Source organism: Pseudorca crassidens, chromosome 10 (assembly GCF_039906515.1).
Source record: "Pseudorca crassidens isolate mPseCra1 chromosome 10, mPseCra1.hap1, whole genome shotgun sequence".
Classification (NCBI taxonomy): domain Eukaryota; kingdom Metazoa; phylum Chordata; class Mammalia; order Artiodactyla; family Delphinidae; genus Pseudorca; species Pseudorca crassidens.
In genome coordinates, this window is record NC_090305.1 from 107,121,051 (window position 1) to 107,146,552 (window position 25,502).

General features: G+C 54.1%; 2 protein-coding genes and 1 pseudogene across 5 annotated transcripts in view; 1 reads left to right on the plus strand and 2 right to left on the minus strand.

Annotated features, from left to right (window-relative positions):
• The window catches only part of SLC41A3 (solute carrier family 41 member 3), a 69,661-nt gene extending 46,633 nt beyond the window's left edge, over positions 1 to 23,028 (minus strand). Inside the window, exons 1-2 of one of the 4 annotated variants that reach the window (XM_067755725.1) lie at positions 22,891 to 23,028; positions 13,071 to 13,357 (exon numbers count right to left, since the gene is read on the minus strand). In XM_067755725.1, the coding sequence (XP_067611826.1) occupies positions 13,071 to 13,325 (255 nt within the window). In that variant the 5' untranslated portion in view covers positions 13,326 to 13,357; positions 22,891 to 23,028. Of the gene's footprint in view, positions 1 to 852; positions 1,063 to 13,070; positions 13,358 to 22,572; positions 22,730 to 22,890 lie in introns of those variants that run through there. The other 3 variants (XM_067755726.1, XM_067755727.1, XM_067755728.1) reach the window with 3 other exon arrangements.
• LOC137232862 (mitochondrial import receptor subunit TOM20 homolog) lies at positions 11,854 to 12,806 on the minus strand. The gene has a single exon (XM_067755731.1). The coding sequence runs from the start codon at positions 12,543 to 12,545 to the stop codon at positions 12,126 to 12,128; it is 420 nt and encodes a 139-aa protein (XP_067611832.1). The 5' UTR covers positions 12,546 to 12,806; the 3' UTR covers positions 11,854 to 12,125.
• Positions 14,174 to 15,974, plus strand: LOC137232943 (heterogeneous nuclear ribonucleoprotein A1-like; annotated as a pseudogene).
• Positions 23,029 to 25,502: the final 2,474 nt, after the last annotated feature.

The following is a 25,502-nucleotide window of genomic DNA, read 5'->3' on the forward strand; positions in this document are numbered from 1 at the left end:
CGCAAGGCCCAGGGAGGGTGACAGACCCTGGGGCAACTCCAGGGGAAGCAGCAGACAGGAATCCGGGTCTCAAGCTGGCAGCACGTGAAGAAGTACCCTGTCCACTGGGCAGGGCGGCCAGACGCCGCCCCAAGAACCTCGTTCAGAGCCGGGTACCCGGGTAGGTGTCAGCCGCCCCCTCCAGCTCACAGGCAGGGGCACGGCGGGATGTGAGAGGTGACCGCCCCTCCCCCCGCACGCTCTCATACAGGCCCCAGCGGATCGAGAACACACTAACTCCGTAAGTGACCCAAACACGGCTCCCAGAGCTGACCCAGGGCATAAACAGACCCCCTGGGTCTCCCAGCAAACACCTCTCCTGATAGAGACCCCCGCATCTGCATCCCCTTGTGCGCCTGGACCCCCGCCGCGCTCAGGACCCCGTCCTCCCGCTGAGACCCCCCTCCAGAAATTCTGGGGCTGGAGAAGCGGTGCCCGGCACCCCCGCTCGGGCCAGCACACCAACCTCACAACGTTGCCCGGCTTGCAGGTGGAGAGGCTGAGGCAGGATGCCTGAGCCCCTCGGGTGGGGAGAGACCGTAGGAGCAGGACTCAAGGCCCCCCAGGCCCTGCCTAATGGGTCTGCGTTTGCTGGAAGGAGAACAGTTAGAGCTCCTAGGCTGAGGAGTCTCATGCAGGCTGACGGTGGAGGGTCGTCAGAAGCCTCTGTGACTCTCAGACACTGAGGTTCCAGGAGGACACTCCTGCCACCCCCCGAGCCCCGTCCCCTGCCCGACCCAGGGGCCTGTCCTGTGTGTGATGCCTGGTCCCCCACCCCGGGGCCCATGCTGCCCCCCGCCTCGCCATACGCACTTGGACGGTGTTCATCAGCAGGCCAGCCATCACCATGCCGAGGCCAGACAGCAGAACGGGCACCACAACCTGGCCCACGATGGTGAAGGTGGTCTCGGGGAGGACGCCGCGGGGGCAGCGGGTGAACTCACAGCGGAAGCCTCGCAGCTTCGTGCCCTGAAAGCAGAGCTCCAGGTCCAGCTGGGTGACCACCATGGTCAGGCTGGTGACGCATTCCCTGGATGTCCAAGCCTGGGCGCCCCCAACACCGGCCTCCGCCCACACCAGGATGCGTTTCCTAAGGAGTCCACCCGGGGAAGAGCTGCCAGGTGCCCTGTGCTGTGGACGGTCTTCACTGCCCCTCGGCCGAGGGCCAGAGCCAACGGTGAGGAACAAAGGCCGGGTGACTCAGCCTTGCTCAGGGCTCCGCCACTCCTGCTGTCCACTCCCCGAAGATCAGGTTCTCCTACGAGAGTGGCTGCCGTGTCCGGTGGGACCTCCCTCGGCTGGCCTCCCACGAGGAGGCTCCCTGTCCCCTGGAGCGACCTTGACAGCGTCCAGCTGTCCGGCCCACGCTGACTCGGGCTGGACCAGAGAGCCGGAGCCACGTGAGGCCCGGCCTTCGTGAGGCCGCACGGGGCCTGGGGACATCTCAGCCTGAAGCACCTGCTCCTCGGGCCAGGTCTGAGCCCCTGAGGACTGTCACCCCTCAAGGTCGAGAGGCCTGCAGGCCCCCAAGAAAGAAGCAGTGCCCTGTGGCCACTTGACCTAGGTGTTGAGGGGCTCGCGGCCACAGGAAGAGGCTGTGTTCACAGAAGGAATGCAGCCCTGCTGTCTCTCAAAGGACAGAGACTTGTAAGGTGCTTCTTAGGGGCCCAGGCTCGTGCCGACAGAGGTTAGACCAGCCTTGAGCTGCCGTCCCGACCCCGAGGAGAAGGGGGTCTCTACGTGAAATGAATGAGTGTGTCCACTGTGCATCCCACAGGTGCCGGGGACAGTGTCCAGGCCTGAGGGCGAGCTGAGCAGGGTCAAGGCCAGAGCCAGCAGGAGCCCAAAGCTGCGGGCTGGATGCTCACTCACGCCTCCTGTGCACCTCGGCCCGTTCCCCTCCTTCGGAAAGTCCACCCCACGCTCAAGCCCAGCCCTTAGCCTGGAGTCCAGCCCTCACCACCCTAGATCCCACTGAGCTGGCCAAGCCCGATTCCCTCCTCGCCAACTCCAGCCAGACCCTGACGGCCATTTCCCTCGCGCCCTCAATGTTTCACTGCATCCTTCCTCGTCCCCTTCACTTTCTCATGAAGCCCCTCCCAGGAGCCAGACAGAAGGAGCCCCACTTCCCAGCGAGGGCTGGGGTCTGTCGGCCCCTTGTGTGTGAGCGCAGGAGACGCTGCCCCTGTCCAGTTCTGGGCCCCGATCCTGGGGTCCTGACGGCTTCCACTGCCCACCTCTGGAGATGCTGGCGCTCGGGACCCCGCCACCCCGCAGAGGAGAAGCTCGGGTGTGTTCTGGCTGCAGCCCCGTGGGCAGCCAGCAGCAGCCGTCCTGTCACAGGAGGGGATGGTCCTGGACTGTGTGTCCCACCAGCTGCTCGCTGAGTGGCGTCCAAACGAAAGATCTGAGATCAAACTGACAGCCGGCTTCCCACCAGCCAGAGTCAGGCGCGGTTTGCTGCACAGCAGGAGCAAAGGGGACCTTCTCAGATAATGCAGCAACTCCTAAGCTCCCTGCGCAGCCCAGACTCTCCCTGAGCTTTCAGGCCACAGCTGACCACCCGTGCCCTTTCACGTGCGCACACGTCACATTCCGTCCATCACCAGACTCTCAAGGCACCCCCGAGCCATGCACCAGGAAGCAAAGGTCCCGGTTTTGCAAATGAGAAGCTGACGGCCCCGCGAGGGTTTGCCCATGACCACCCCCGAGTCAGGCTCACAGGCGGGGCCAGGACCTCGATCCCCGACTCCAGTGCCCACTGCCCCCGCTGCTGCCCGCCTCTGAGATGAGGGTCCGTTTGTTCACACAGGAGTCTGAACCAGCAGGAGGCTAAGAGAAACAGCACATTTCTAAGGAAAGTGTGGCAGAAGTTGATGCGTCTAAGGCTGCTAGCTCGTTTAAGACAGACCCCTCTCAGCGGGCCCACTCTGGACACTGGCTGCCCCAGTCCCCAGGCCCACATCTGGACAGGCCCCCCAACTAGCAATTTCCTTCTTCTCCTGGCTTCAGCACCTCCTGTGATCTCTTTATAGTTTTAAATGCGATCGAATGTCATAATACAACATAAAATCATACACAGTGGGTCCCTGAACCACTCTCATCAGGACAGAAGATGTGGAAATAGACAACCCCTTGCATGATTACATATGGGAAAGATCCCTAATTAAGCAAGTTATAAAGCATTACAAAAATGTTTCTCATTTTTTTTTTTTTTTTGCGGTACGCGGGCGTCTCACTGTTGTGGCCTCTCCCATTGTGGAGCACAGGCTCCGGACGCGCAGGCTCAGAGGCCATGGCTCATGGGCCCAGCCGCTCCGCGGCACATGGGATCCTCCCGGACCGGGGCACGAACCCGTGTCCCCTGCATCGGCAGGAGGACTCTCAACCGCTGCGCCACCAGGGAAGCCACTGTTTTTCATTTTTGTTTAAAAAATAATGAGAAATAAGTACACACACACACACACAAGCAGTGAACAATTTAGTAGGTTATATACCAAAATGCTAAAAGTGGGTACTTTTAGGTGGTGGGATCCTAAGTGACCTTTATTTCATAACTTTCTATATATCTATTGTGATTATTTGCTTTTATAACCATCAAAAAATAAACTGTCACCAAAAACAAATAAAAGATGCCATCACGTGTGGAAGAGTACTTTCCCATATGCAAGCTGAGAACAGAATATGTCAACACAGCTCACTGGCTCACAGTCGAGATCGGGAATGTGACTTTCACAGGAGCTCAGCAGCACAGTGCAAAGTCTCCAAGGGCCTGAGCTGCATTCAGGGGCTGTGCTGGGCCTCGGGAGGAATCTGGGTCAGGTGCCAGAGGGCTCTGGGTGCCCTCCTCCCGCCGCCCCACCAAAAGGGTCTCAGCTCACGCTGCTCAGAACCACCAGGCGCTCCGGAAGCGCACCGAGAGCTGCGGCATCGGAACCTCCCCAACCCCTCAACTTGCGGGACAGTTAGGAAGGGCCGCAGAGGGCGGGCGCACGGCCGGGCCTCAGGTCCGGCTCGGGGTCCTGGGTGGGAACAGCTTGTTTCCCAGGAGCACACCTTCCCAACGGCCTCCCGCCCTCTCGCGGGTCACCTTGAGCCTGGGCTGGTTCTGAGTGAAACGGTCACTCTTAAAGGCCTGAATCCCCCCATCCTGTTGAGGTCCCAGAGACCAAGGCAGTTACGTTCTCAGCAACAGGAAAGGTCGTCTTCATTTTTGCTTCCAACTCGGCTGGCAGAACGCACCTGCCGGTGACCATGTGGGACCGAATGCCCCTGCCCCGGCCGGCCAGCCCCCTCGCCACACAGGCCTCAGCCCAGAGCCCCCTCCCCAGGGACGCCTTCCCGGCATCCCCCTCAAGGCTGCTCCAGCCGTCACCCAGCTCTGCCCCTTCGTTTCCCCGTAGCCCTTGCCGCTGCCTAACCCCGACTCATGCCCCTGTCGCTCCGTGCTCGGCTGTGACGGCCAAGAGCTGGCCCGGCACCCCGTCCACCGCGGCGTCCGGCACAGCGCTGTGTGTGCTGTGTGGACAAACAAACAAGCAGCACTGTAGAAGCAGACAGAAAGAGACGCATCAGCCTTCCACGAGTTGAGCCGTGTAGGGCCCACATTATTCCTATGATGTGCTGCCTGGACACCTGGTAAAGCCAGCAGGGCCTGGGGCAGCCCCACTGCCGCCGCCCCGACCCCCGAGGAGCCCGCGGAACGCAAACAAGTTAGTCACAGCCCCACGGGAACCGGTACGTGTTCCTACAACGCCCGCCAGCACAGCCTCTGGCAGCTGGCGCTCCTGAGCGCAGCCCTGAGGGCCCCACGTGGGAGGCACATCCTCCCCCGGGCCTGGTGTGTGGGGCTGATGAACTCTGACCTCACCTGTCCAGATGCAGGTCCCTCAAGAGAAGGCCGTCACTGCAGCTGGCGTCACAAACAGGACGGCCCGCCCCTGACCGCGCACGCCCGGCAGCCTGACCAGCTGCTTTCCGCTGACTGAACAGCTCCCGACACGGTGAAGGCCGCCAGGGACGGAGCCCCGCCGGCTGGCTTGTGTGCGAGCCGCCCCGGGGTCACCACCTCCCCGAGGCCGGAACGACTGTGAACGGACCGAATCAGGCACCCCTGCTGCCAGCCTGACTTACAAATTGGCTGACGTACGGGGACCCCGTGGCACCCCCCTCCCCGGTTAAAACTGTTAATGCAGCCCAACGCAGGCCACCACGTTGAAACTGGCCCTCGGGGTTGAACCTGGTCTCGCGAGGCCTACTGAGTGAAGGGGGTACCTGCTGCTCTCCACTGGACCGCCCAGCTCCGCTCTTAAACCTGGCAGAGACAAACTGCCTCGCAGTGGTGACCGCAGCCGTAAAGCTGGGGTCCCGTGCTGTGGGCCCCACACCCAACATCTAGTCTTGTCGGGACACTGACCGCACCCAGGCAGCAGCCGGTGAACGCTGTGCCCTGCGGATCTGGCTAGCACGCTCCGCTCAGCACCCACTTCAGCTCCCTCGGCGTGTTGACCTTCGCTTCTCCCAGGCGGACCTGCAGCCGCAGGCTCTCTGCAGGTCGGGCCTTTGCTGCACCTTCCGTGGGGCTGGTGCTACACGATGGCCGCCCCTCTACAGACTCATGGGACACCTTCCCTGAGACACCCGAACACTCACAGAGGAGCCCCCCCAAAGAGGATGGGCTGCCACCGCCCTCGCAGAGCGAGCCTCCCCTTGCTCAGACCCCTAAGACCCTCTGCTCACCGGGAGCAGCTCATCCTGACGTGCGAACACAGCCCAGCACCTGTGCGGGCTTTGTGGATTCTGGAGGTGACCGTCTTCACGTGCAAAGTTCACTCCTGCCCATGTAGGCCATACTTGCCGAGCAGCCTGCCTTGAAGGGGCCCCTCCGACAAGAGGCTCCATTAGAGCCGGCAGGCACCCCCATCGGGTCCCAGAGACACCTCCACTGAACAGAACCCTCAAGAGCCTCCGGGGTCCCTGGACCACTGAGAGCTTTAAGCTGACGCCAGAAACTTCCCCCGGACTGCGCCGTCCACCAGCTGAGCCACGACGCAGGTACACACCCTGCTCTCCTGGGAAGGGGGCCCTCGCAGACCTGCTGGGACCCTCGCAGCCCGGCTGCCCGTGGGCCTTGGGAGGCACAGCGACCAAGGAGGGCAGCCTCAATACGGGGCGGGGAGCCAACCCTGGGCCTCTGGCACATTCCACCCACAGAGGGCGGCCTCCCTGTCCTGACTCAGATGCCACAGACCAGAGGGGGTGACCCCCAAACCTGGGCTCCTGGGAGCCCCCGAGATCAACTGGGTGGGCCCAGTGGGGTCTGTGCACTTCGTGGGTGTCACGGTGGTGCTCGGTGGAGGTCACCACCCTCCCGTCCTGACCGGATGTCCCTGGTGCAGGACCCGAGCCACCCAGCGGTCAGCACAGGTGCCTCACCTCCAGGCAGCGCCTCAGCACCGGCCGCCCGGCTCTGTGCCTTTTAGACGCCTGGGCCACGGCCTAAGGGCCGTCTCGTTTAGGGAGGGAACTCTGGGAACCCCGCCTTCCGGACACTCCAAACACACAGGGCGACAGATGTGTCTGCCTGCACTAAGGCCACAGGCCTGCCGGGACCCTCGTCCTTCCACTTCTCAGGGGGACAGCCACCCCCCAATCCCCCTCGCCCGAGGCTGGCGCTGGGCCGAGCGGCCCTCCCGCAGCTCCGGTTCAGTTCCAAGGCAGCAAAAGGAGCCCCTGGCGTCAGCACTGCCGCAGGTACCCGCGAACATGGACTCGCCCCGGGGGGAGGCACACCCACACCGGCCCCTCAATCGCCTCTACTGGCCACCAAGGGGTCCCTGTAAGTTCTGCGTCCCGTCAAGAGCCCACTCCCTGGAGGTCCCGGTCAGCACCGGGTCTAGGCTGGTATCAGGGCGTCCAGGTTCAATGGGGTGCAAGGCCATGCGTGGCTGTGGCATGGGGGGAGCAGAGGCGCCGAGTGGCCTCCACTCCATGCCTGAGGGTAAGCAGCCCTTCATATCCAGGGGGCAGCGGGCAGCAGGCTTGGGCGCCCACCCCAGCCGGCTCACCCTACGCCCAGCGCTGCCCTGAAGGCCCTCCCTGGCTGTGAGCGCACGTGAGTGCTCAACACGGCCAGTGCTGTGTGCTCAGCTGCCCCCCAACCCTGGGGCAGGAGGTGATGGACAGGCTGACCTCACCCATGTGTCACCCAGTCCAGCCTCAGCTTCTTCCCTCAGCTCTCACCCCTCGCCTCTGCCCTCTAGCCGCCCGCTTGCCCTCCCAGCCTCTCAAGCCACCCTGCATCTTTGCTAAGGCGTAACCCCTGCAGGATCCACCCTCCCTCCCCTTACGCCCACCCACACTCGGGGCCCGGGGCTTCTGACCCCTCTGCAGACCAGCTCAGTGTCCGCGGACGGCCAGCCTGAACTCTCACTGCGCGCAATGCAGAGCGCAGACGCACGACACAGTGGGGCTTCCTCCTGCCTGAGAGGCGCCCTCTGACCTGTGGCCTGTGTGGCCTGCAGGGACCTGGGGGGCAGGGCAGCTGCATGAGGGGCAGCCGCTGTCGCTGAGGAGGACGCAGGCTCGGAGCCTCGAAAGACAGTGTGTTAATCTAACTACAGAAAAAAGTACACGCACAGCAAAAAACCACCAAAACCAACGTCAAAAGATAAATGGGAAGCATATTTACAATCCGTATCACAATGGAAAGGCCAATTTCCTTAAAATGTAAAGAGCCCCGAAGTATCAATACAAAAACAAAAACCACTCCTCAGAAATACGGACAAAGGACATATCCAGAGATACTCAACCTCACTCACTCCTGATGAGAAATGCAAATCCCACTACGGTGAACACCGCTGGCGGTCCCAGTGACGGCCTCCGGGGATCCCGGCCTCTGAATCACGACCCCCAGGGTGAGCTGACCTCAGGGACTTGACGCGTCCAGTAGCCGGCAAAGATGCTGCTCCTGGGACCCACCTTGCTAGCAGATGGTCTCCTTCTCCGACCCCACACCTGGATGAAGCTGCCATGCTGGACATGCCCAAGGGGAAGGGATGAAGGCCTCAGCACGCTGACCCCTCGGCTGCAGCATCACGACACCTGAAGCGGAAACCCAGCTCTGCTGACTGCTGTCCCACAGCAGCCATGGGGCACAGAGGCTGCTTAAGCTCTGAGCCCCGGAACAGCTAACTCCCTGGAGCAGAGACCACAGCATACAGTGTATGATCCATTGCCAGGTGGTGAAAGATCACAGAGGCTGAAGATAACACCGTTAAGGGAGGTGGGAGCAGCCCCACATCTATCATGGTTACGGACGCCTATGCCCTTTGACAGCAGCTCTACCTGCAGCAATCCATCCCACTCCTTCACCCAGACGTGTAAAGAACGTGGCACTGTCAGCAGTGCTGCTCTAAGTTGTTAAGGGCTGACTTGTGTGCCCCTCCCCAATCCCCAGCATCTCAGAATGGGACTGTATTTGGAGACAGGAAGCTGGAAGTGGGGGGGGTGGTCCATATTCAATAGGCCCTTAATAGTCAGAGGAGACTCAGACAGACAGAGGAACGACCACGTGAGGACACGGGGAGGAGACGGCCGTCTACACGCCAAGGAGAGAGGCCCTGCTGATGCCTGGATCTCAGACATCCAGCCTCCTGGACAGGAGAATAAATGTCTGTTATTTAAAGCACCCCATCTGTGGTACTATGTTACAGGAGCCCGAGCAAACTAACATAGTTGTGAAACTTAAACATCAGAGGAAAAAAGGTGAATAAACTCTGGTGTGTCTGCCTGATGGGATACTGAACGACCATTTAAAAAAAAAGGAAGCTCTTGGTACTTCCCTGGTGGTCCAGAATCCACTTTCCATTGCAGGGGACGCAGGTTCCATCCCTGGTCAGGGAACTAAGAACCCACATGCCGCAGAGCTTGTGAGCCTCAACTAGAGAGCCCACGCCCTCTGGAGCCCGCGTGCCACAACTAGAGAAAACCCGCACGCCACAACTAGACAGAAGCCCGTGTGCTGCAACTAAGACCCAACACAGCCAAGAGTAAATAAAATAAAAAGAAAGAAAGAAATCTTTTTTAAAAAAGGAAGCTCTTAACATATTTATAAAGAATAGCCTCTGAGATACACTGTAAAGTGAAAAAAGCAAAACACACAACAGTTTGTATGTGCCATCACATGCGTAAAAGGGTGAGAGGAATGCAGAGGCAGACGAGAAGGTGCAGGTCCTGGCTGCCCTGGAGAAGCGAGAGCCTGGGGACAGGCAAGGAGCACGTCCTGTCCCTGGGCACATGCTGACGTTGCGGGCACGTGAATGCTTTACTTTTCCAGAAAAACAAATGTATTAAAAAAAAAAGTGCAGCCTCTGGGCTCATGGAGTCTCATTCAACCGAGGAGGTAGAGGCAACGCCCCAGGAAGTGATGTTGGGGGCAGCGTCCCAGGAAAGGCTCCGAGGGACACAGGAGGGGGACGAGGAGGCCCAGGTGAGGACGCGGAGCAGCAGAACCCACCCCTCGGACCATGACTTAAGCCAGCTGATCACGCTGTTCCACTCCCTCTGCCTACATGTGGCTTTCATGTGGGATGTGCCTCCCATCTGGCCGGGGAGAGGCTGGGGAGTTAGTCCCCAGGTAAGTTTCCTTGCACTTAAGGAGGAACCAGAACACAGTCTGCTTTTCTCCCTCTGGACACGACACGCCTCTAGGACAAAGCTGACCTGTGGAGGCTGACTAGCAGGATTTGGGAAGATGCCGGGTCCTCGGAAACATCGTTGGCTGGTGGTGACACCACTTTCCAACCCCAGAATCGCCCTATCCTGGAAACCTCGTTTTGGGAGATGACATATTTTCTTCCTACTTACCCCACTGTAAGTTGGGTTTTCTGGTACCTGTGGCTGCAACCATCCTGATACAGCCAGGTGAGTTCAGGATGTTCAGATGCATTTTAGGAGGTTGGGTTTTATCCCAGAGGCAGTAGGCAAGTGCACAGAGATTTAAAACTTGGGGAGAGCTGCATCGTGGGGCTGCTTGGCCGGGCCCTGCCCCCAGGCATGGGAAAGAAACACTAGAACAGGTATCTCTAATTCTTATCTGAGTTGCAGCTTTTGTGTAAGTTCTTAAACATCAGCACAGAACTACCTGTGATGGAGTATCGACGAGAATAAGAACGTCGGCCACAAACTCGGCCACAAACCCTCGTGGGCGAGGCCCAAGTCCAAGGCCCCGGCACCGCATGTCACAGCCCTCCCGGGAGCCCGACCTGGGCAGTTCTCCCTCAGCTCTGGTTTAAGAGGAGAAAACCGGGAACACAGGGCAGCCTGTGCCAGTGACAAAGGTCAGACGCAAACCCAGCTGGTTCTGCTCTGGAGTCTGGGCTCCAAGCCACACGGTGTTCTGTTACCTGCCGCTCGAAGCGCAACCTATAAACCAGCGTGTGCAGGGGACTCACGCGTCTGTATATTTACAGACAAGTATGTATGTGTATCAATGTGTGTATAAATACGCACATGTACGTGACCTACACACGCGTGTCCGTATGTAGCAGTGAGCACATGTGCGTGTGCAGGGATACATGCTCAGTGGTGTTATACCGAACACACCATGAAACAGGCTTTTTGAAAATCGCGGCACAGAGAACAGACTTCAGGGAGACAGTCAGGAGGGTGGCGAGGAGGCTGGCGGCCTTCAGGTGGAAGAGGGAATTCTTGGCGGAGGTCTGCGGCATGTGAACTTCTGGCACGCAGAAGCCAGGTGCTCTGGAGGCTGCAGCGGTGTGACTCACCACCGGGTAAAGGAGGATATGGGGCTGCAGGGCACCAGGTCACTGGAGGAAGGAGAGGGCTGAGGCGTCTGGGGATCACAGAGACCAAACGGGGGCCTGGGGCTGGGTCACACCAGGGCAGGGACTCTGGCGTGACACATAGCCATGCTGGAGTCTGAGCAGGTCTGGGAGGAACCTGGAAGGGCAGCTGGCTGTCACCAGTGCTGTGACGCTACGAGGAACTGGACTGCATGGGCTGGAAGGGTCACTGAGGACCCCAGGTGGCAGGGGAGGGGCAGGCAGGTAGTGGAGTGAAGTGGGTGCAGACCGAGGGACGGTGGGGACCGTGGACACCGAGACGGCAGTGACCACTAACTGTGGCTGTGAGGGAATGTGGGTCCAATGTTGGAAGAGTTGCCAGATTTTCAAGGGAAAACAGGAACTTGAATTTTTATGTGACATCTCTTGATTTTTAAGTGCTGGTCTTAAAAATTTTAAAGCACCAGCCTTACAGCTGAGTGGCAGACTGGGACTCAAACCCTGACTGGTTCCAAATCAGTGAGGGGCAGGCCTAAGTTCCCTGGGCACGGAGTGCCCACAGCAAGAGGGGCAGAGGCTGCCGCTCCTCCCAGCTCACCATTCCAGACAGTCTGTGTTCTCAGCTCCTTGCCAACCAACAGCGACGACCTGGCCACTAATGGCTTCAAGTATTCTCAGGTACCATGCTCTTCCAGGGAGGACTTCTGCCGATCATGCTGATGAAGGAATGGGGCTTTTGATACTCAAAGAACAAGAAAGGGAGGGTGGGCTTCCCTAGTGGCGCAGTGGTTGAGAGTCCGCCTGCTGATGCAGGGGACACGGGTTCGTGCCCTGGTCCGGGAAGATCCCACATGCCGTGGAGCAGCTGGGCCCATGAGCCATGGCCGCTGAGCCTGCGCGTCCGGAGCCTGTGCTCCGCAACGGGAGAGGCCACGACAGTGAGAGGCCCGCGTACCGCAAAAAAAAAAAAAGAAAAGGATGGTACACTGGTAGCTTTGTTGTCTGATGGGTTACTCCCAGTTCCTCACGCTATGGGGCTCTGTTAGGGTGTAAATCAAGGGGCCTGCCTCCCCTCATAGGGACGACAAGAGAAGTCAAGCTGCCGGGCAGAGAATGTCACCCCTCAGGAAGCACTAACTGGAACAGGAGTGGACACTCGACAGCAGGGTCAATTTTTGGAGACTGATGTGGGTATTGACCAAGAAGTCTCTCTCTTCTTTTTTTTTTAAAAAGATTTTAAAAATATTTTTTAATTGAGATGATTATGCTGACATTTGTTTCTCATTCCACATCATCTTCGGCCAAGCTCTGAGCACTTAACAATTCTCTAGTTGTTGGGAGCTTAGTCAGAAGCCTCTGGAACACTGGTGGCGGAAGAGTTTGCTGCAACACTTGCAGTAACCGCTGTGGATGTCCACACACAGCAATTGCGTTTGTCAGATGGTCCACACCCTTCTCATATTCACCTTGAGCTAGTAACTCTTTACTAAGCTGTATTTCTTTGAGGAAGAATTCCTGAATGGCTTCAGCATCTTTAAGGTCAGGTAGCTTGGAAAGTGCAGCTCTCTCCTTGGCAAGCTTCTGTTTCTTTCTTTGTTCTCGCAGGCTGTTCCTGAAGTTGGGGTCACTCTGCCTCTTGCAGTCGAAACAAATGCAGGACCTGCACACGTGGGCGGCAATGGCGCTGTTCTGGCCCTCCATCTCCTCTTCAATGAGGAGTGGGGTCGGCGGCGGTGGGGTCCGTGATGAAGCAGCTGGCCTAGAACCCTCTGAGCAGACTGCGCCGCTCTGTCCCAACGCCCACAGTGAGGGACGCGGAAAGCTTTTTTTTTTTTTTTTTTTTAAGAGCACACTTACAAAGGATTGACTGCCAAGGGCCACCCTCCCCTCTAAGTACAGAATCTTGCGTGAAAATGAAACGGAGCTGACAGATAAAGAGCCAGTAACCTGATACCATTTAAGTACCTGGATCGTGCCAGGCCTGAAATCCAGCCCCTCAGATATTTCAATTATATGAGCTAATAATTGTCTCTTAAAGCTTAACCTGGGTTAAAGTTAGTCTCTGACGTCAGTAACTAAAAGAATCTTGCCCAAATTTTAGAAAAATGGTATTTGAGAAGGTCCTGCCCCTTGTCCCCAAGCTGGACACAATGTGTACCTGCCTACTCCCTAGGCTGACACTAGACAGTACCCCACCCCCACCATCCCCATTTAGTCCCCTCTTACCTGGAAATAGTTCAAAAGGATGCCTGCCCCAGACAGTCCCAGGCCTGCAAACAGGAAGGGCACTGTCACCTGGAGGCCAATGGACAAGGTGGTCTCCCTGCTGAGCTCAGGCCCCAGGGGTTTAGGGGCCACCCTTTGGCTCTCAGGGACACTCAGCAGTCCATCTTCCGAGGCTTCAAGGAGTCTTCCTGTGCTGAGGCCGTGCAGCAGGCCCAGCTCCTCTGGCCTCCGCTGTCGGGTCTCCGTCCCGTCCATCTGAGTACAGCTGAGCCCCTGGCAGCCTTAATCTGGGAGACATAAAGCAACAGGGGTTGTAGGGCAGAGTTCCTGACCCCCATGGGGCTGACAGCCTGTAGGTTTTCACACCCTTCTGTCCAGCAGAGGCTGCATCATTCTGTCTAATCCACAGCCCTTCCCTTGGAGCCTGCTCCACATGGCCTCCTGCAACCCGGATTTACAACAGTTTTTAATTTAATACACACATGTTTGGAGAGAGAGTACCTACAGAAGTGAACATTAAATATATATGATGTCAGCAAAACTGGAGGTATTAGGACTTCTGAAAATTCTTTCCTCCATAAAAGCAACAAGAAAACTAAAACTGTCAGAATCTTCTTTTTCAGAACTATGGATATTAATCAAAGGCTTGCAGCAACATATTTCTTCAAGAAAAAATGCTGAATCTCAGCATAAACAGCCACAGAATGATGCCCACAACGTCTGTAATGTTTGAACTTGCCTTAGTCCCACCTCCTGCTCTCCAGCTCTGCAGCAGCCTTAAACACCAACTGCCTGGAAAGATAAGAATGGGCCAGAGCTTTCTCAAAGCCTCGTTCCCAAAGAACTGTCACTATTGGACATCAGGTAGCTCACCAGAAGACGCCAGCTGCAGACTCTGTATTTCACCTGACTTGTGGTTTGCTTCGTATAAAAAGCCTTTTCCCTTTTTGGCTGCCTGAGGCAGTAGATAATAGTTGGGGTTAACAACACACTAGCCAAAAAGCCTAAAAGGAAAAGCTGTGGAATGAGATGCCTGCTTGGGTTTTGCAAAGGTCCCATACAATCCCAGGACACTAGAAGGCCACTGGCACTGGGCTGTGCACATGCTCAGGAAATACCCGAGGAGACCCAAGCTCTCACCTCTGACTCATCTGGAGGCTCAGTACAAGCAGGAAGCGAAGGCTAAGGTAGGGCTACCAACTACCTGAGTGAGGGCTGAAGGGATGCCCTGACATGCACACAGGGCCCCTTTGGCAAGGACTGGGAGACCCGTCGGCACCAGGCCTGGCGTTCAAGGAATTCTCCATCAATCACTAAGCAGAGCCTTCAGTGCCACATACAATAGAAAAAACAGACTAAAGAATTAGTTCGGACAAGTCATGAAACAAACAACATCTACAGTAAGCAGCAATAACAAACGACCCTGAGAAGAAGAGGGGAGAATCTGATTTCCAGAGGTGCCACATTATTTTATTTTAAATGTCCAGACTAACTAGACAAAAGCTTTAAATCAGCTATTTAAAATACGTTCAGCCTTTCTGCTCGTGGACGCCGCCGAGTACGCATCGTTGACGTCTCCCCCCCGCTCCCCTGCCGTCATGTCTAAGTCAGTCACCCAAAGAGCCCGAACAGCTGCGGAAGCTCTTCATCGGAGGTTTGAGCTTTGAAATAACCGATGAGAGTCTGAGGAGCCATTCTGAACAGCGGGGAGCGCTCACAGACTGTGTGGTAATGAGGGATCCAAACACCAAGCGCTCCAGAGGCTTCAGGATTTGTCACATACGCCACTGTGGAGGAGGTGGGTGTGGCCGTGAATGCAAGGCCACACGAGGTAGATGGAAGAGTTGTGGAACCAAAGAGGGCCGTCTCAAGAGAAGATTCTCAAAGACCTGGTGCCCACTTAACTGTGACAAAGATTTTTGTTGGTGGCATTAAAGAAGACACTGACGAACATCACCTAAGGGATTATTTTGAACAGTATGGGAAAATTGAAGTGATTGAAATCATGACTCATCAAGGCAATGGCAAAAAGAGAGGCTTTGCTTTCGTAACCTTTGATGACCATGACTCTGTAGACAAGATTGTCATTCAGAAATACCACACTGTGAATGGCCACAACTGTGAAGTAAGGAAAACCCTATCTAAGCAAGAGATGGCTAGTGCCTCATCCAGCCAAAGAGGTGGAAGTGGTTCTGGAAACTTTGGTGGTGGTCGTGGAGGTGGTTTTGGTGGGAATGACAACTTTGGTCGTGGAGGAGACTTCAGTGGTCGAGGTGGCTTTGGTGGCAGCCACAGTGGTGGTGGATATGGTGGCAGTGGGCATGTCTATAATGGATTTGGTAATGATGGAAGCAATTTTGGAGGTGGTGGAAGCTACAATGATTTTGGCAGTTACAACAATCAATCTTAAAATTTTGGACCCATGAAAGGAGGAAACTTTGGAGGCAGAAGTTCTGGCCCCTAGGGTGGTGGAGGCCAATAGTTTGCCAAACCCCGAAACCAAGGTGGCTGTGGTGGTTCCAGCAGCAGCAGGAGCTATGGCAGTGGCAGAAGGTTTTGATTACTGCCAGGAAACAAAGCTTAGCAGGAGAGGAGAGCCAGAGAAGTGACAGGGAAGCTCCAGGTTACAACAGATCTGTGAGCTCAGCCAAGCACAGTGGTGGCAGGGCCTCGCTGCTACAAAGAAGATGTGTTTTAGACAATACTCATGTGTATGGGCAAAAAAACTCGAGGACTGTATTTGTGACTAATTGTATAACAGGTTATTTTAGTTTCTGTTCCGTGGAAAGTGTAAAGCATTCCAACAAAGGGTTTTAATGTAGATTTTTTTTTTTGAACCCATGCTGTTGATTGCTAAGTGTAATAGTCTGATCATGACGCTGAATAAATTTGTCTTTTTAAAATAAATAATAAATAAATAAATAAAATATGTTCAAAGAACTTAAGGAGCCATGTCTAAAGAAGGAAAGCATGACCCATCATGTACAGGCATCCTCAGTAAGATTAACGGCTCTTTCTCATCAGACATCATGGAGCCAGAAGAAATCAAGAAGCTGTAACATGTTGAAAGCGCTGGAAGAGTTCTATGGGCAGCAAAATTATCCTTCAAAAATGAAGGTGAAATTGATTTCCCGATAAACGAAAAGAGAGAATTTGTCACTAGCACATCGGCCCTAGGGGAAATACCAAAGGGAGACTTTGAGGCTAAAATGAAAGGACCCAGACAGCTGTCTGTCCACATGAAGAAATAAAGAGCATTATAGCAAGGGTAACTACTAGGCATATTTTACAAAATAGTGTAAGCGTTATTTTTTTGTTAGTAACTCTTTTCTTGTATCTGATTTAAAGACAATTGCATAATGCAGTAGTTATAAATCAGTGTTGATGGGCACACAATGTAGAAGGACGCAACTTGTATGACAGTAAGGCCACAAAAGGGTGGGCATAGAGCTATATACGAACAAAGTTTGTATATACTGGTAAATTAAGTTGCTACTGAGTTAAAAATAACTATATTATATATATATATCTTATAAATATCTCATATATAGAAATACAATGATAAAGGTTACGGCACACTAGAAAATACATGAGATCTAGTACGAAAGAAGGCAGTAATGGAGAATAAAGGAACAGAAAGAACCGTAAGAGACACAGAAGACAAAGCACCTCAACCCAGCAACAGCAAAATACATATTATCATCAAGTACACATGCAACATTCTCCAGAATGGACCACACATCTGGGAGAAAACAAGTCTCAAATTTAAAAGGACTGAAATCATACGAAGTATGTTCTCCAACCACAATGGAATGAAATTACAAACAAATAACAGAAGAAAATTTGGGAAATTACAAATATGTGCAAATTGAAAAACATGCTCAAATAACTGATGGGTCAAAGAAGAACACACAAAAGAAATCAGAAAATTATTTGAGAGAAATAAAAATACAACATACCAAAACTTATGGAATGCTGGGAAGACAGTGTTTAGAGGGAAATTTATATCTATAAGTACCAATGTTAAAAAAGAAGAGCTCAAATAAATAATCTTTCACCTTAAGAAAAATAATGAAGAAGAGCAAAATCACCACCATCCCCCTGAAAAAATAGTAGGAAGTAGGAAGTAATAAAGATTAGAGTGATAATAAGTGGAACAAAGAATAGAAAAACAATAGGGAAAACCAACAAATACAAAGGTTGGGTCTCTGGAAAGATTGAAAAAATTGACAAACCTTTAGCTGACCAAGAAAAAAAGAGAAAAGACTCAAATACTTAAGAGGGGACATTACTTCCAAACTTATAAATTTGAAAATAATTATGAGGGAATACTATGAACGACTGTACGCCAACAAATTAGAAAACCTAGATGAAATGGACAAATTCCTAGCAACGCCCAAACTAACTCAAGAAAAAAAAATTCTTTTTAACTAAAAGACCTATAACGAGACTGAATTAGTAATAAAAATATTCTTATAAAGAAAAGTCCAAGGTCAGACGACTTCAGTAGGGAATATAAAGCATGCAGGTTGGAAAGGAAGAAGTAAAACTACCTCCATTTAGAGATGGCATGATCTTGTACATAGAAAATCCTAAAGGACACACACACACACCTATTACAGCTAATCAACAAGTACAGCAAGGTCGTAGGATACAAAATTGACACAAAAAAGTTAAGTTTTATTTCTATACACTAGCAATGAACAATCCAAAAATTAAGAAAACAGTAGTACCTGCAATAATATCAAAAAGCATAAAATACTTAAGAACACATTTCACAAAAGGAGTTTAAAACTTTTACCTTGAAAACTGCAAAACATTGTTGAAAGAAAGTTTTACAAAGCTAACAAATGGAAAGATATTCCATGTTGTTCATGTGTTGGAAGAGTGAACACTGTTAAGATGGCGGCACTCTTCAAACTGATGTACAGATTCAATGGAATCCCTGTCCAAATTCCAGTGGCCTACTTTGGAGAAAATGACATGATGATCCTGAAATTCATATGGAAATGCAAGGGACCCAGAATCCTCAACAAACTTGGAAGAAAGAACAAAGTTGGAGAACACGCACTTTAGCATTTCGAAACTTAACTATGAAGCTAGAGTAATCAAGACCATGTAGTCCTGGGGTAAGACTAGAAATACAGATCAATGAAACAGAATTGGGAGTCCGTAGACAAACCCGTGCATCTACAGTCAATTGATTTTCAACAAGGATGCCCACACTATTGAAGGTGGAAAGAACAGTCCTTTCAACAAATGGTGCTGAGACGACAGGACATCCACATGCACAGGAATGAATTTGGTTCCTTATCTCAAATCACATACAAAAACTAACTCAGAACGGGTCAGAGACCTAAGCTAAGAGCTAAAACTATAAAACACATAGAAAAAAACATAGGTGAAAACACAGTGACCTTGGATTAGGCTTCAGTTCCTTAGAGGTGACATCTAAAGTACAAGCAACCAAAGAAAAATTAGGTAAAAGTGACTTCATCAAAATTTCAAAGTTTTATATTTCAGAGAACACTATCAAGAAAGTAAAAAGACAACCCGCAAAATGAGAGAGGGTATGTGCCAATCATATATCTGATTAGGATCTAGTTTCCAGCATATAAAAAGAACACTTACAACTCAACAATAAACCCAATTTAAACATTGGCAAGGGAGTTGAATGGACGTTTCTCCAAAGAAGATACACAATGGCCAATAAGCAAGCACATTAAAAGATGCTCAACGTTAGTTGTTTGGAAAATGCAAATCAAAACCACATTAAGATACCACTTAGCATAATGTTTTCAAGGTTCTTCCATGTGGTTGCACGAATCAGTACTGCACTCCTCTTTACAGTTAAGTAACATTCCATCATGTGGCCGGACCACATATTCTTTATCCTCTCCTCCAGGTGATGGACTTCTGGGCTGTTTCTACTTTGGGCTGTTAGGAATAATGCTGCTCTGAACATTCTTATGCAAGTCTCTGTGGACATGGGTTTTCTGTTCTACGGAACTGTACATTTTAAAGGATGAATTTTGGGTATGTGATTTATATCTCAATAAAAAGTATGAATCATTTGTGGAATAACGGCACGAAGCAGAACACTCCCAGCCTCCGCAGACTCTCTGAAATAACCACTTCCCGCCAGAATAGTGCTAACTCGAGACACGATCACACCTCAGCTTGTTCTATTTCTCCTTCACTTTTACCAACTATGACTACAGCGCTAAACAACAGATGGTCCTCTCCCTTTACTCTTTTTTTTGGGGGGGCGGGGGCTGCACCACGCATGGCTTGTGGGATCTTAATTCCCCGACCAGGCATTGACCCCACGCCCTCGGCAGTGAATTCCTGACAGTCACCTCTCTTACCCACGACTTGTTACCTGAGGCCAACCATGGTCCAAAAGTAATGGAAAATTCCAGAAATAAGTTCTAAATTGCGTGCTGTTCTAAGCAGTGGGACGAAAGCTCGCACTGTTCAGCTCTGTTCTGCTGGGGACGTGAATCATCTCTGTCTGGCATATCCACCCGCTGGTCACTCACTTAGCAGCTTTGTAGGTTACCAGATCCACCGCCATGGTATTACGGCACTTGTGTTCAAGTCACCCTTATTTTACTTAATAACGGCCCCCAAGCACAAGCGTAGTCATGCTGTGCCTAATTTATACATTAAACTTCATCACAGGTATGTATGTACAGGAAGAAGCAGAGTAGATGCAGGGTTCAGCACAACCGTGGTTTCAGGCATCCACAGGGGGTCTTGGGACGTATCCCCCATGGGTAAGGGGGGATCCCACAGTAGTGTTTTGCTCACTTTGCAATTTAGATCACTAAGATCACACTCCATTTATTCTTTTCATGTCTTGTTTCTTTCACTGGACATTATACTTCCGAGATTCAGCCACACTGCTGAATCTGTTTCATTTTATTGTTACATAGAAAGCAACCGCGTGAATATACCACAATCCATTCACCTGTTCTACGCTTGAGGGACCATCCAACTTACTTTCCTTTCCAAAATAAAAACTTGATTGCTTTTATTACACAAGTAACGTGTTCATGAGAAATAAGATTTACACAATACAAAAAGGTATAAATAAGTTTAATTCCTCAACGTTACTGCTCCAAGATCACTAATGCTAAGTCTAGTGTATATCCTTCCAATGCACACATACACATATATATATACACAGCGTACACATACATATATCCTTCAAATGTACACACACATACACAGTGTACACATACACATATCCTTCCAATGTACACACACACATACACACAGTGTACACATACACATATCCTTCTAATGTACACACAGTGTACACATACACATATATATGCCATGTACACAAACACATATATATACACCATGTACACATATATATACACAATGTACACATACGCATATCCTTCCAATGTACACATACACATATACACAATGTACACATACGCATATACACAACGTACACATACGCATATCCTTCCAATGTACACATACACACAATGTACACATATATATATATACACGATGTACACATAAACACACACTCTCACACTCATACTGTATTTTTTTAATCAGCTCTAGATCCGGGGTGTCTTTAAATATGAAATGTATGCACCTTTCCACCTCTCTCTTCAGTAGAGATGCCTTTATGCCTTCTCGTCATCCTCGATAGCTGACCCCAGTTTCAGGTGAGGAATGAGGTGGTGGGCTTACTGCACCCAGCTGCCGGTAAACTTTTTTCCCAGAGGATTTCTAGCTTCAGGAAGAGCAGGGGCACGTGGCTACCTGTTTAACACGTAGCCCCTCCCCAGGGGCAGCAGAGGAGGTGCTGGGCAGAAGAGGGGTGCCCTGGGCACAATGCATGGAGGCAAAGGGGAGCCCCTCATCTCCAGCCTGCAGAACTGCGGCCGGGGCAAGCTCTGCTTGGCTCAAAGAGGCAGCAAACCACTTAAGTCTGGGAGTTACTCATTCCCACCTGCCCTGCACCTCCTGCAAGCAGCCCAGGGCCGCCCGCTGGTCGGCCCACCCGCAGGGGCTGCCCTCACTGGGGACCCAAGCCCTGGTCCTTCATGGGGGCTGGAACCCGCTTCCACCCCGCCGTGGGCTTCTGGCCCTCCACCTCTAAGCCCGACCCCTTCCTTTAAACTCCTGCCACACTCTCGGCGATGCTGGGGATCTGAGCCAGGACGCCCCGTCGGGGCCGTGGCGCAGAGGCGGTAGCGGAGGGGGAGGGGGGTCCAGGCCTGCCCCACGGAGCAGCGCCCGTGCTCAAAGCCGCCGGCGGGCTCTCGGGTCCCCACTCCGCATTCCTCGTGGAACCCACAGGACGGAGGACGCTGGGCACAACAGGGTTACGGGCCCAGGGCTTCAGGGCCGTGTCCCTCATCTCTTCAAAAGTAACGACCCCACTCCCATGACTCGGGGGGCGATTCTTTACCCCCTTAGTCTTCACCAGACCCCAGGATGGCCCGGCCAGTACTGCCCCGCTGCCCCCACCCACGGCGGACAGGGCCAGAGAGGCGGCCCCCTGTCCCAGGCCCAGCTCGGCTGCTCAAGGACGCCACCTGCAAGGTGTCCTCACTCAGTTTCCCCCCTCGACCTCTGCAGGGTCGTCTGCTGGGAAAGGAACCTGCTCTAGGATGTGCCTCAAAAACAAGCTCTCTGACCTCAAGTCACCTGCTAGCTCTCAGCCCACCTCCCTCCCGCCCTTCAGGACACAACCACAGACACACGCCGCTCTGCTCAGCACCAACGGCCCCTCCCTGCAAGCGCCTGAGCCAGGCCGGCGGTGACCAGCCTGGCTCCAGCAGGATCCCCAAGCCCAGCCCCCACTCCACCCAGTCCCCACGCCTCACCCCCCACGCCTCACCCCCCACGCGCCTCACCCCCCACGCCTCACCCCCCACGCGCCTCACCCCACGCGCGCCTCACCCCACGCGCGCCTCACCCCACGCGCGCCTCGCCCCACACGCGCCTCACCCCCCACACGCGCCTCACCCCCCACGGCTCACCCCCCACACGCGCCTCACCCCCCACACGCGCCTCACCCCACGCGCCTCACCCCACGCGCCTCTCCCCACACGCCTCACCCCCCACACGCGCCTCACCCCACACGTGCCTCACCCCCCACACGTGCCTCACCCCCCACGCCTCACTCCACACACGTGCCTCACCCCCCACACGCGCCTCACCCCACACGTGCCTCACCCCCCACACGCGCCTCTCCCCACACGCCTCACCCCCCACACGCGCCTCACCCCACACGCGCCTCGCCCCCCACACGCGCCTCACCCCACACAGCTCCTCCCCTCCTATACGTGCATCCTTGGAAAAGTTAAACTTCTGCGCCTCCTTAGGGTGCTGAAGACACGGGACTAACGCATCCGCATCACAGGACTCGTGGCCTGTCGCCACCCGCAGCACAAACCCTCAGCGGTTAACTCCCCCGCACCAGAATCACCTGGAAGGCCGTTAACGGCAGCCGCGCTGGACCCACCTGGTGCTTTCCCGTCACTGGTGGGGGTGGGGAGCGGGGCGTCGGCGCCGACGCCGGGTGCTGTGGGCGCGGGCCCCACAGCTACCTGAGCTCCGGGCCGAGGGTGTCCCCATCCCGCTCTCCAGGCCCCGGCCGCGCGGACCGCCCCCTGCTCCCCCAGTCCTGCCTCCTCTTCCGCGTACGTTCTGCTCCACCCGGCTCCCGGCCCTCGGAGCCCCGGGCCGCCCCCTCCGCGTACCCGGCTCCCGGCCCTCGGAGCCCCGGGCCGCCCCTCCGCGCACCCCGCCCCGGGCTCATCGGGCGCAGAGCCGCACTCACCGGATAGCCCCGGGCGGCGGCGAGAAGCGACTCGGCTGGAAGAGCAGCGAGGCCGCTGGGGCCACGGAGGAGGCGGGACTGCGGCCTTCTCCCAAAGCCCGCCCTAAAACCCGGAGTCCCCGCCCAGCCCCGGAGTCCCCGCCCCCGGGCCCGGAGTCCCCGCCCCCAAACCCGGAGCCGCGCTCCCCGGCCCCCTCCGCCCGGCCGCGAGGACCGGGACTCTGGGCGGGGTCTCGGGGGCGGGACAGGCCCTGGGGCGGGGCTGGGGGGACCGGCGGGGGAAAGGGCCGGTTGGGCCGCGCAGATCGCCTTCCCCGCTTCCCGGGCTGCAGGGCGGGCTCCCCAGGATTCTGGCGGCTGCAGGGCCGCGGGTAGGCCCGGAGGAGGGGCGTGAGGGGCCGTCTTCCCCCGTCGGTGTCGTCCCGGAAACGCTTGGGCGGCCCGTGGCAGTAAAATGGCCCCACGCCCCTCGGGCCGGCCGCGGGCATGCGCTGCATCGTGCTTTTTTTTTTTCATCTAAATCCTGGGCCTCGCACACACCTTTTTTTCTCCCGCAGTAATTTTAAAGCATCCGGCAGACATATTTCACCTGTAAATACTTGAATCTTTATCTAATCGATAAGGCCTGTTTTCTGAAACATTTCCATAATACCAGCATCACACCTGACAAAGTTAATAATACCCAGCGGTTCAGCTTTCCTCGATGCACTCCAAACTATCTTTTGACCGTTGCCCTGCTCTAGCCAAGGTGGGAGGAGGGATGAGATTTTGGAGGGAGTCTCAGGCAAAGCTCACCTGCAGGGTTTGCTAGGAGCCTGCTCAGGGTCACAGCCAGAATGTGGTCCCACGGAGGGAAGTCCCAGGCAGGGGAGAGACCATCAAGTGCAGATGGAGGCCAGATATTTAGCAAGACTCAGTAAATACTGCACTATATTATTTCAACAAAAGACAACTTTGCGTGTGAAACACAGAGTTCTCCAGTCACAGACACACGTGCACTCTGTTTTTCAGGACATGTGGCCTTCTTGATCCATGTCTGGTTTTGGAGCTCCCCAGGAGCCTGGACTTCAGAGGGCCAGCCATCCTTTGGCCCCTCCTGCCCTCCCCATGAAACAGGGTTCATGTCACCTGTAGCCAGGAGTCCTGCTCTCAACTTTGTAGACCTGCTCCAGCTACCTGGGACCCAGGAATTCCCACTGGCTCCAAGCCCCTTCCGCTGATGTGCCCAGATCAGCAATCCAAAGAAGAAACGGGTCCAGGAACACGGGCTTTCCCTTCCCACAGGGCCACTGGGAAGTCCAGTGGCCTCCCAAGTTGCTATGGAGGTACATTTGTCAAGGCCAGAAATTAGAATGACCCCCTTTTACAACTTGTTTGTTTTATTTGCAATTCCTATGAATGCGAATATGCCTTGTGGGCCCCCATTTGTACTCTTGCCCTGGGTTCTGTAAATTTTGTGGCTGTCTTGGTTCAGTATAATTATGGGCACAAGAAATATTTCATTTCATTCTTAGCTTTACTACAAGAAAAATAAACCAGCAAAAGCATAATGATAAATGGCAACTTACAGTTGACCTCCGTAGTAGAGAAAGCACGAGAGAATGTAGCCCTCTTGCAAAGGGGCAGACGCAGCCAAGCTCCAAAGGATGGCTGCCATGCCAGGATGTGGGGCCCGTTCTCTGGGGCCTCGGCAGGTGGCAGGCAGCGTGCACCAGTCCTGCAAGCTGGCTCGTGCCCAGTTTGCCCCTTCGCTTCCCCTCTCACTGGTGTTCACAGGTGCCCAGAGCGCTGGGTGTCCAGGGCCCTGGCCAGATTCCAAGCAGTGAGTAGCTTTGCGAAGAGCTACTCTGCCCAAACTGTAGTTTTTGGATGGAAACGTAAGAAATGCAGACACGAAAGACGTTTGCAAATGATACAGTTCCATACAGTGTTAGGGGATATTATGGGCTCAGCTGTGGCTTCAAAATTCACATGCTGAAGCCCTGACCTCCAGCGTGCCTGTATTTGGAAATGGGGCCTATAAGGAGGCAATAACGGTTAACTAAGGTCATGGAGGGGGGCCCGGCTAGGACTGGTGTCCTAACGAGGAGCTGCGGCCCTGTGATGACCCAGCGAGCAGGTGGCCGTCTACAAGCCGGGAAGAAGAGCCTCGCCAGAAACCAACCCTGCAGGCACCTTGATCTGGGAACTTCCAGCCTCCAGAACCGTGAGAAGATAAACTTCTGTGGTTTAAGCAGCTCCGTCCCTGGCGTTCTGCTGTAGCACCCTAATCTGACTAAGGCAGGGGTTAATACTTCACAGCAAGCTGACTTTAGGAAAGCTATGGACCTCAGCTTTCTCATCTGTAACGTAGGGATAGTATTAGTGCTGCCTCACAGGTCGGAGGACGACAGGAAGGTCCTTGTGAAGCCCTCAGCACACGAACGGGGAGCCCAGTAGGTGTTTGCTGCTACTGAGTTTATTGTTATCATTAAAGTTCTGACGGATGAGTCCAGGCACCCGGATGGCCCACTGGGGGATGTGTGGGGCACAAGGAAGGCCTGACCCCGCCTGCACCTTTCCTCATGTCTGTCCCAGATTCCTGCTGTCACTCTGCCACCACAGCATCCACC